Here is a 12,060-nt window from a genome sequence, read left to right as displayed (position 1 = left end):
TACTCTTCCACTTACTTTGTTGCCGACAGAGACGCTTCCTCCTCCTCCTCCTAGACACACACAGATGTTTCGTAGTGAAGACACGTAGCAGTGTATTCTTGGCAGCATGTCCCCTTTGGCATACCGCTGTCGTGTAAGATCGCGACAAGCAGCATGTACATCGTTCGTCTTCAGGCCCCCTTCTTCTTGTGGAGCGAATATCTAGGCGTCTGTTCAACCTGTTTATCAATTCGCCGCGTAACTCCTGTCGTAACTGTAACGGAATTGCGTCACTTCATCCCAACACACACACACACAAATAGAGATACGATGATGAGATGGGGCTGATGCCGACCAGCAGGCTGGGCGCTGCCCCAGTGCCACTGTACGTGATGAGAGATGATGATGATGGATATGATAAAGGGTCCGGTAATGAAAGCAGGGTGGAGAGGCCTGTTGATGACAGGAAGTCCCAAAGGTGACGCAGACTTGGCGTTTATGAGCTGGACTGGACCATGGGCCCAGCACCTTGCCTATGGTAAATGGGCGATGATCGATCGCATGCAGTTCGTGGAGCAATATCGCACGCTCCCGCTGGTAGTCCGGGCAGTCCATAAGTAGGTGGTACAGTTCTGCACGCACACTGCATGCTGCACAAAGGTCCGAGGGCGCACGGTCAAGACGCTGCCTCATAACCGGTGTAAACGCAACATTCAGCCGCATGCAGTGAAGAAGGGATGCGTAGTGTCGCGGAAGGCGATGAGGAAGCGACAGTGAAAGAGAAGGATCCACTGCGTGGAGCAGAGAGTAGGGTGTAATGTCATGCTGCCACTGTGATCTTGTCTTGACTGCAGAGAGAGCACGGACTTCATCCCAAGTTATGGCAAATGGATTGTAAAAACAACTATTTTCATCCATGTGAACCTGCATTCCAAGTATCATTATATTACTTTCCATATGTTTCAAATCCGATTCAATCCAGCACATAGCGAGCTTGGAAGCCAAGGTCCACCGTTGGATTGCGGTGATCAGGCATCTAGCAGGCATGAAGTGAAGCAGTTCCACGACGTCGCTTTTGGCCGTCCACCGGGCTTTGGTTCGCGGGTCACTTGCATACAGCATGCCTGTGTTAAATGGTCTCCCACCTTCTTCAGTCCATAAGCTTCAGTGCCTCCTTGCGCGAAGTCTTCGAGTGTGTCTGGGAGTCCCTCGAGCGGCAGAGACCCATATGGTCATTGCTGAGACGAAGGAAACCTTGCTTGAAGTTATTCGCTACGGAGAGACGTGTCAGCAGTACCTCCGCCTTCTAGCTCACCATCGGCGCCACCCGCTAGTTATGAAGTTCCGGAGACGCAAGCACTGCAGCGTACATTCATGTGTCTCTCAACTGAAGGCTTGTATACCCTACTTTGTGATCACACCCATAGGTCCCAGCACTCCTCCTTGGACTTTTCCGGCATCTTCTGCCGCTGCCTGGGCTAACGAGGAAGAAAGGCGACGTTGCTGCATGCCTGACGAAGCAGCTCACTCTAGATTTGATGAGCTCGTGTTATGAGACTTCCACGGCAGTATTCACGGACGGCTCAACCACGAGGGGAAGTTCGTCGTCCGCCTTTGTCATTTCGTCCGAGTCAATTTCAGATGGTCATCATCTCTCACATAAAACATATCGTCAACATGCGTTGAGCTTTATGCTATTCTTTTAGCCCTGCAGAAAATTACTGACAGCCGCGTTCGCTCCTGGGTCGTTTTTACGGATTCTAGATCTGCGCTGCAGTGTGTGGCAACTATGGACTTCGCGGCTCGCTCAGTCCTGTAGTCATTGAAATTCTGCAAGTGTATAAGAAAGCAATCGCACAGGGCCACTTTATCGTCTTCCAGTGGATCACGGATCATGTGGGCGTCAGTGGAAACGGGGGCGCAGATCGAATAGCCGCAGGCGCTCACCAGTACACCCCAGTGTCCCCATCATCTTGTCTCGGGGGGATCGCAGTTACATCGTTACAAGCCTCACTGGCCCCAAGATGCACTCTCAATGGCAACATGACATCACTATATCCACTCTCTGCTTTACTCAGTTGACCCCACATTGACCCTTACTCTCCACCGCCGAATGCTACGTTCCTTTACCACAGTCTTCCACCGCATAAGACTTATGTGGCTTTTACAGCGGCTTTCAGACACCTCCTCGGTGTCAGCGCATCCAGCCTCTGTTTCATGTGTGGGGTGCGTAGTGACCTCCGTCACATCATCATGGTCTGCGGACAGTAGCATCGCGAGCGCGCCCTCATGAAAACTGCTCTGCAACGCGTTGATCTAGGCCAGTTCGACTTGGCCAAAATTCTCGGGCCATGGTCGGACCCCTCACATCTGATGCAGGGCCTACGAGTTGTTTCTGAGTTCTTCTCTAGCACTCGATTAATGGACGAACTCTAAAAGGACACCTTTCCATCATCATCACTTTCTCATCCCTTCCATAAGCGCAATGGCGCAGTCTACCGCCATAACGGCGGTGAATGACACACCAGATCATCATCCCATTCATGTGTGTGTATATCAATACAGTTTAAGTTTAACAGCAAAGCGGATAAAAGCAACGGCATATAGATAAAGAAGGCTTGTTTGATGCTTCCTCTCACTCCTTCGCACGCTGCTGGTGCTGGTGGTTGTGAAAGGGCACGCGGTTGTCGGCCTCACAGAGGTGGGCAACGTCACGCCTGACGCCCTGGGGGAATGTGCGTCATGGGCCGACTTCTAAGGGAACTGTGCCGACATATGTCTGAAAGCGTCTGAGCGTCTTTGCACACAGACACGTAAAGTCAGGATGTCAGTCAATCGCCGCGGAGGATTTCAAACATAGGCTTTTCGTGGCTACCACTGGCTTCCGATGCGGCTAATGGCGGCTCGTCTCCATAGCTACGGCCACCGAAAGCACGGTCGTGATTGGTGGGCTCTCAATTGTTACGTCACGTCTTTTAAGTGATCACGCTGGTTGTGTTGGTAAAAGACACGTAGAGAATCGGCACCGCAAATATCGAAACTCATCCTGCTCTGACGTCACTGCAACAAGCGTCTCCGCTAGTGAGGCAGCGCGAGAGAGGTCACGTGATCACGAATACCAATGGGAATGGCCGTAGTCCTCGCATAAAACATCTCGTTGATCTTGTTCCTCTGACATATTAAAAAGGACGTAGTTCACCCTTCTTTGACGTTAGAGCTTGACGCCTGCGTATTTTCGACGGTTTATATCGCGCAAAGTAAGACATGTAGAAAAATAATTATTTTTCCCTCAGTATACGGATGTCGTGCAGTACAGTGCGTCTCAGGGCTGCTCACCGAAAAGAAAGCTTTTCGATGACGCCACCTGTTTACAAATTATTCAGCTGGGGGACCTTCATGAAGCACCGGTATATACCTATCAGAGAGTGCGCGTTCCGTCTATGAAAAAAGAAAACGGAAAACGCCACAAACCTAAGGTTGCTCAAAGTCGTACGAACAGCTCTTGCGTTTCCGTACTCTATTTCTAGGGCGCGCATATATTACTGCATCGGAAAGGCGCTATTCATGGACCGTAAAATCAGGCATTAAGGCGGCCTCTGCGTCGGTCCCCGGCACACGCATTTATTAAAATGGATGAGAGTTTGAAGTCGGTAGCTACTTGCAACAGCCGACGGAGAGAGGCAGGGAATACTTAATCGAAAGGAGGAAGATCACTCTGTTTCTCTGCTTTCATGCAGTCGGTACTTTTTTGCACGATTATTAGCTGTTCCCGACGAGTAACTATAGCAACCAATACTTGTTCGGAGATATGTTTTTGTCACCTAAATTCCGGTTACCCATGAACGGTGAGACAGCTCGTTCAAAAAACCCATTAGCAGTTTCCGCGAGTGATATTATGTTCATGATTTGCAGCACGTTCCTCCAATTCTGCACGGCTGGTTGTATCGTGCCCTCTACAGAGCAGTGGAACACACCTCTCCCTCGGAACCTTTGGAACAGGCAGAACAAACGGGCAGAACATACTCATAACTACCTAGGCGTTCCCCATGCTCGCACGTCTTGCCAAACATCTCTGATTGAACGAAACAACCATCCAGTTAGGAAAGGAAAGAAAAGCGCATCTAACGAACTCGCAGTTGCCTCGCTCCGTTTCGAACGCTCGAATGACGCTTATTTCGCTCGCTCTCTGCTCTCTATATCGGGCTTCCGCTTTTCGCCGCTATGCGGCCGCACAGGTGGAGCGCTGTTTGCGACGGCGCTGCGATCGCAGCCCCCTTTCTCACCGGCTGTGTTTTGCGCTGTCGTCTGCTCGGAGTCAGTATCAGCGCGTTGGATAATCTAGAGCTGCGACGTACTCTCTTCGACATTGGACGGCCCGTGTGTGTTTCAACATGTGAAAATTTCGTCTGCCAAAACCACTTTTGGCATTACGAAGCTGTGGATTATACTTTCTGTGCGAGTCGTCTGCTACTAAATTGCGCTTCGTGATGCTACCGGCAACGTCTTCTGCAATCCACACTTGCTGGCCTGACTAGTGTTCCGGACATCTACACAGCACTTCACCTGTGCGTCATCAGTTTGTTGTTTTACGTTTTATTTGAGACAGCACAACTCAGCATGTCTCATCGTTGACACTTCTTGTGGTGCGCTTCCAGTGATTCACCAATAACTGACTGCTCATGTGACATTTGTACCTGACACATCAGCACTCCTTTACTAATCTCGCTTCCGGTGGAACCGCGGCTTCTTTCCCAACCTCTCAACGTGATATCGCGCAACAGCTTTCACACAATGCCGGAAAACTGGCTCTGAAAAAAAAAGTCCTTCTCCAAACATAGGACGAATATTCGGCTGCAAAAAAATCGCAATGCTGGCTCAGACGATCGTCTGCGCCGTTTTGTTAGTCGTCTGTTCCTCGACAGGCGCGGAACCGGCATCAAACAAGTGTCCGGCGGATTGTTCGGCAGACAAGCCATGTCCGGGACACGAAGCGAAATCGTGTGAAACATGGACACTAGACATATGTGATTGCTGCAAGGTTTGTGAGTTTGCAACCCACGGTGAGCCCTGTGGAGGTCCCAGTACCTCAAAGCTGTGCACACCACCACTGGAATGCGTAGCAGACGACAGTATTGGCAGGATTGCAGACATCCGCGAGCGTGGCCGTTGCCTAGGTAAGGTGATATCACAGTTTCTTTTATCGTTCCTATTCTCTATTGTGTTGCAGGCGTCCGTGATGCCTTTCTTTTTCCAAAGGCTTGCGGAGCCATGTTCGTTAAACCCCGTTATTGGGGTGTCGTCGTCTCCTTCGCCGAAGCAGACGACGAAACTCACTGAGTGACATCACGGTGATTGTCACTCCAGTGATTACGCCGCAATCACTGGCGGTGGTAATGGTAAATGCACGTGCTGCGTAGTTAGCTGCTGTCACCACCACAGAAGGTTAAAGAATCTGTACTGCACGGGGCATTTGCGTGATTTTTGTTCATGAATACTCTGCTTAAATCACCTGTAGCGGGCGGCATGCCGTCACGCAAACTTCCGCGTCACGGTGGCTGTCTGCGTACTGCATCGAATTATTGACTTCTTCCTGGTCGGTTTTTCTTTTTTTTTTTTACTCGCAGCCGCGTGTGAAAGTGTCACACATGCTGACATAGCTTCGTTGATGTTAAAAACGTGATGTGATGTGAATAAAGAAAAAAATGGGACACTAGTACAACTCCAGTCACTGCTTGTGGATGTGCACTCGGAAAATACTGAGTTGCCAACAAAAATCACGATGTCCCTGCGTCGATTAGGTACTTTTATGTCAAAGAAAATCGGACGCCTGTGTGACTTATCTGACAGCAAACATACTCGCGTTATCACGATCTCCTCACTCACTTCTGCATAGAGCAAGCTACGAATGTGTGTGCCGCACTTTTTCAATCAAACATTTCTGCTTTCCACATCACGGCTCCATCTAATTGCGTGTTGACATAACACCCCTGCCATCACAGCTGTTCGGTTAACAATGCTTGACATTTCACGCGGCCAGCAGCTGATGCAAGTCACATACCTGTACATTCGTCACTTTAAGCGTTGTGCGCGCTGCTGCCATAATAGAAGTGGCTGTATAACATTGCGTGAGTCACCGTACCACCTGTTTGAACAAATTGCTCGATAGCAGAACACAGCTGTACAAATGAAAGCGCGGAGGTCTGACTGTGGGGCGGCTGATTAGCTTTCTTTGCGGACTATACAACACGCGCGCGCGCGCGCGAACACGGAATGCTCACAAAGTCAAGGTCATTTCAACTTCCTTCTATTGGGCAGAGAGAAATCTATATCGGGCAGGACTAACGGGATCACCGGTACATGGCTGACGGCATTGCGATGTCACCTCTCCGCGAATGACATCTTTATGTGTGATTCTCCTTTCCCCTCTTTCTCTCTTTCTTTTGTTTCACTATTGAGACGAATTACAAACGGGGTCCCATACAGTATGCGCCACATATGGAATTCTGCCACAAGAATATTTCAATGAGGTTCAGAAAGTAACGGCATTAGCCAGTACAGTACCCGACGATATATTGGACATCTTCTAGGGCGAGAATTTTATTAAAGGAATGCCACAAAATTAATATACTGTTGTCACGCTCATGCCTGCCATGTGCACAGAGTTACGTCATTGGTTTTTTAGACAGTGACAGTGTGATTACTCTCTCCTCCTGTCTCTGTACCTCGCGAATGGTGCTTTATCTACTCAGTGTTGAAGCGTTCCTAATGCTTCAGAGATTTTCTGATAGCTCGGAAGACCAATCAAAATATTGGCTCGCGATAAACGTGTTAGATCACGTGATGAATGTTGAGTGCCATACGTGTATTGCAAGTCGCAACTTCAGAGATTATGCATGCGTGGAAGACTGCTAGAGAGGGAGGGAGTCAGCGCCTCTATAACTCACTCCTTCGCGCAGCCTGTCATGTTCAAAAATGCGCAGTAACAGATAAATGCACTGGTTGGTTCCTGCAAGGCTCCAACGAATGCGGGGCAATAAAACGTTGGAGCGCGCGCACCTGGCCAAAGTTTACGGACCGCGGCTCGGACAAAAAGAAGCGCAACCCCCTCAAAGTGGGTCATAAAAATTTCGGAACGGCAACCATGTGCACGTGGAGCGCCGAAAGGAAGACGGGCACCTGTCATGCTTTGTCTTCTCAGTTCTCACGCGGCGCTCAACGCGGGCGACAACAATGGGTGGGGAGACAAGCGCAGATTAAACACGAGCCTCCTCCTCCGAATACAGGGCAGCAACGCGCTGGAGAGGCCCAGTCGGTCTGGTCTTTGAACTCCGTCTGGACCTCCGATTTTCACACTACAGTCAAACTCCTTTACAACGAAACTCAGGGGACAGCAAAAAAAAAAAAAAAAATTGCAGTAAAGGTATTTTCGTTAAAAAGGATGTCCATTATTGGACCTATAGGGCTCCAGCAGGACCACAAAAAAAAAAAAAAAAATGCTGTAGTGGTATTTTCGTTAAAAAGGTGTTCGCTATAAAGGAGTTTGACTGTATACCAAAAGGAGACGAGAACGTAATCGATACCATGCAATGCAAAGCAAGCGATCAAAATTGCTGCGTTCGTTGTGCGATTGTGCTCGTTGTTGCGATGTTATACCGTGAAGACGGAGAAGGACCATTAGCTGTGATTTCCCCAGAATCCCCTCCCCCAAACACATGCATGCACCTAACACGCCCCTCAGAGGTCTTACCGCACCTCCCCGCACATAAAATACCCACCAGAAAGACAAAAATAAATAAATAAATAAAAGTCCGAGAAGCCAGCAGATATGAGCACACCTAACGCTCCCCTTGAGGAACTTCCCCTCCCCGAGATGAAAAACATAAACTTCTGTGTCAATCCCTGGCCGTAAGGACAACCCGAGCAATGATAATGAGTGCAATGCAGTGCAATTTCCCAATTTGGAATATTTGCACGTACAGTACACGGATCTTTGTCGCGCATAATTATTTAATCAGCGTAGTTGAGAAAACGATGGGTTAATGAGATGTGTCGCTTTAAAAGAAGCTATGCGTAATTGACGCGGAAGGATGTCCTTGAAGGAAGCTCTATCGTGTTGATGTACATTAGCAAGTATGACACGTAAGGAAGGTACATAAACATCTAGCTATATACTCTTCTCTATCAATCATTGTTAATAACGAGCCCTCTGTTCCTCAGCCCTCTGGAGCGTCAAGTGTATGGGCGGAAAGCGTTGATTGGAGATAAATGTCCTTGCATGTCGTCATTGATATATGTAATTGAATGGAAATACATGCGAGTCGCGCGTATATATGCGCACCAAATACTTTCTTCAGTATAATTTATTAGGACTGTGAATTCCTTTATGTTGCTTCATACGGTACATGCCTTTGGTATTTCTTTTCTAACGTACATATTCGTGGCTGATATGCCGCGTGAAATAATCACATTAACCGGCTAACCACTAGTGATTGTAGCATCGAGCAATAACGTCAGTCTGATGTGTTTCAGCATGTGGACGTACAGCGAGACCTGTGACAGATATTCACTTTACGATTAAACACTACTACTATGATACTATCATATCAGCTAAAATCAGCTCTAAATTAGTTGAATTACTCGATTTCTGAAATAATGCGTTGAAGGAGCCAGAAAACAAGCGCAGTAACCGTAAATATGTCAAACAGTGTATACGAAGTCTATATGCTGATATGACGCTGCGAAAGTTTGAAGCGTCATGTAGTCAACTCCTACAGGTGTGGCAGGATGGTAACATGATACGAAATGTAGCTAACATGACACGATGTAACATGATACAAAATGCAGTTAGTGTAAATGGCAGTTGTAGAAGGGACTACGCCGTCAAAATGTTTACCCGTGACGAGTTAGGATTCCGCGCTTTCGTTTTTCATTTTAGGGCGGATTCTACGTACGTTTCTCGGTGTTTATTTATTTTTATAAAATCTGCGTGTTTCGGCGATTTTTCTGTCGTGTACATGGTTTACCCTGCAGTTGTCGGCGAATATAAATTGCAACGTAAATAGCCACTGTGAGACATATCACAGAAGGAACACACTTTACTGCTCCTCGGAAGGAACACAAGCCGACTGGTTTCGTTTAAATTAACGTGTGCGGCCATTAATCCCCCTAATCTATCCACGGACCTTCATTTATATTCGGCGTTTTTCGGTTAAAACCACATGTTGAAGAATTTACCGGCGTGTGTTTTTCGGTTAAAACGAAAACGCGGAACTCTAGCTATCAGACACCCCTCCGACCCAAACATAAAAGTCGAGTCGAAAGCAGCCCTCGAGCTCGATCCTTGTCTGACATTCGGTTTATTTTATCGTCGTTTTCGACTGAAAACGGTGTCTAGCCTGACTCGTTTGAAACGCGATGAAATGCAAGCGCAGACATCCAATCTGAGCTCGGAGGAAAAAAAAAAGAATGAATGAATGAAGAGAGCATCCAACGCAGCGACGAAAGAGAACCCGTACATTTCCAGGTGTTCCGAGAAGAAAAAAAAAAACCCTTTATCGAATGAAGCCAGAGTCCCGCGATAGAATATCTCCTCCCGTGGAGTGTATATACACAGAAGATTGCACATAGCGATATAATAGGCTTAGGAGAAGGAAACCAACATTGAAGGAAAAATATAGACACCTCTTCTTGCTCCAGATACAGGGCCCTATCTGGAATGACTCCGTTTCCTGTACAGAAGCCGGTCAATTGACACTATAAAGGCGTATCTTTTCCTTTTACGATCGAAACAAGATAAAGGTGTTTGTCCTTATCTTCCCATGGTATACAGAGGAAGCTTCTCCAAAGTTTTCCTCTCCGAGAAGTGGGCAACACTGCAAAGTTCCCATTACATTACTTCGCATTGGGCTCTACAACAACAACTATAAATGAAGAAGAAGTGATGATGGTATAGTCACAGGACCCTACCTCTAAGTAGGACTTCTTTTTTGCGAGTTACGCATTTCAATAAACAACGCACTGAGACGTTGACGACCAGACCAGACACACTCCCGTGTCGAGCATTGACGTCATAAAGGAGTGAGAGCGTCGGCTATTCTGATTGGAAATCGTAGGCGCACGTGACCATATCCCACCGCCGCCTCAGTGGCCGAGATGATCGCCGTGATGTCATCTCCGCGATGATCGGACGAATATCGTTTGAAGAGAGCAATGGGAGCCCGCTCCACGGTGTAGGCCATCCTGAGAAGGAGAGGGACGAGTTGCAGTTTCTTTGTTTCACAAATCAGGAACGACGCAACGGACGAATCCTCTTTTTGAGGTGATATGCGGGCATTGTAAATATGTCTGTACCTACACTTTATAAGGTAAATAGTGGCAATTTTAATTATTTCGAAGACTATGTAGTATTATAAAGTTCTACTTCTGCGCCGGAGATGTCATTTTTAGAGTGAACACGACTGTAGCCCCTTTCGCGGCCAAATATAGTCTATGCGATGTTTAGTGCCTATCTACAGTGCTGGCAAGTGAATTACATTGTATGGGTAGTAATTGTAGTAAGCTGTAATGGCTCCCTAATCTGATTTACGCCTTTTTGCGCTCCTATATAGTTAGAGGACATAAATCAAACATAGATACGACAGAAATCACTTGCTCTCAACACTTCTTCTCAGTTACATTGTGGTTGAACCTGTCCCTGTTGCACAACCGTGACAATTAGCCATTCCGAACCGGTTAGCAAACCAACTAGAACGAACACTCGAGAAGAAGTCTTATACGCGTCAGGTATTGCGAATCTAACCCCAAATCCACCTTCTCTGCTTCTCGCCACCTCGCCAACGATACGATAAGCCAACAGAATGGAACCATTAGTCAAGCGAGGTCCTTCACCCACAAAGAGAAAGCTGTAGCTCACGCCGAACGGGTAGTTAAAATGCCATTAAATTCACGCACGTTTCGCCATCTGGTTAAGCTACATTCAGACATGTGATCCAGGTAGATAACGTTATATATAGTATTACTAGCATCATTAATCCCTACAGTCTACGAGGTAATCCTTCAGTCTTACATTTTATAGACGCATGTCAGGTGATACTTAGGGGAGAATAATTCTAGAAGACACCCGTTCCATAACAGTTTAAACGTTAATCGGAAAAACATTCAGGTTTCCACAAAATTCTGCACAGCGGACAGCACTACAAAACTTGTCAGGTTGACAACGGCCAATTGTATATTTTTGTTAGCCTGCGAAAAACGTACATATATACAGTAAGATCGGGTTCGCGTATACCAACAGGAATCGTAATCACTCCACGCGCACGCATGATCCTTTTCCTGACTGGCGACGTTTCGGCGAAGCACGCGCGCACCCCACACACATCATAGCCTTCCTGAAGAAATGGTCTCCCCCCTAAAAAGGCGAGCGTGCGATCCACACTAAAAAGGAAGACTTTAAGGTGAAGCAATCCTTATAGTATTAGGGGCGCGGAAAAGTGGGGGCAACGCACTTGTACCTCCCGGTGTGACCTTCCGCTTACCAGAACCTGGTCTTGGGTGGGACGGTACGTGCACCAGGAAGAGGAGGGTGACGATGAGGGCGCAATTGCTCCAATTTAGTGAGACGAATGAGCCTAGGAGAGTTGTTGGCGGCGTCTCTGTAATGAGCGAGGCGCTGTCTTTTTTGTTTGTTTGTTCTATACACGGCCTTGGGCTGTGCTCTGGGTTGGAGGCGAATGTTTTTGGCGGAACTGCTTTCTTCGACCGGGTGGCGTTTTCCAACGGGGTCGTCCAGAAATGACGGCGGGATTCATCCGCGCGCAGGGATATGGCGGTCTTGAAGAATCCAAAAGAATCACAGTCCGCGCCCTGCTTGCACCAACGTCGCTCAGTGGCGCCCTCATAGCCGAGCGGATAAAAGCGCCCGCTCGTTTGTGGTATAGCCGAGGTCGTGCTCTAGGTGGTGGGTTCGAATTCTGCCAGTGGCTGTGCAGTCTGAGGTTTTCCCTGGGATTCCGAAATCGCCCAATGCCTGGTGTACAACAGCGTAACCAAAAAATAAGAAAGTAAAAATAACGTATACATATT

At 47.7% G+C, this 12,060-nt stretch overlaps 1 protein-coding gene across 1 annotated transcript in view; it reads left to right on the top strand.

Annotated features, from left to right (window-relative positions):
- Positions 1-4,261: 4,261 nt before the first annotated feature.
- LOC135375236 (cysteine-rich motor neuron 1 protein-like) overlaps positions 4,262-12,060 on the top strand; it is a 50,423-nt gene continuing 42,624 nt past the window's right edge. The window contains exon 1 of the mRNA XM_064607968.1: positions 4,262-5,153. Coding sequence (XP_064464038.1) covers positions 4,847-5,153 — 307 coding nt within the window. The 5' untranslated portion in view covers positions 4,262-4,846. The remainder of the gene's footprint in view (positions 5,154-12,060) is intronic.

This window comes from Ornithodoros turicata, unplaced genomic scaffold, assembly GCF_037126465.1.
Source record: "Ornithodoros turicata isolate Travis unplaced genomic scaffold, ASM3712646v1 ctg00000843.1, whole genome shotgun sequence".
Classification (NCBI taxonomy): domain Eukaryota; kingdom Metazoa; phylum Arthropoda; class Arachnida; order Ixodida; family Argasidae; genus Ornithodoros; species Ornithodoros turicata.
The sequence above is the reverse complement of the archived record's forward strand: the minus strand, read 5'-3'. Positions and strand labels throughout refer to the sequence as shown.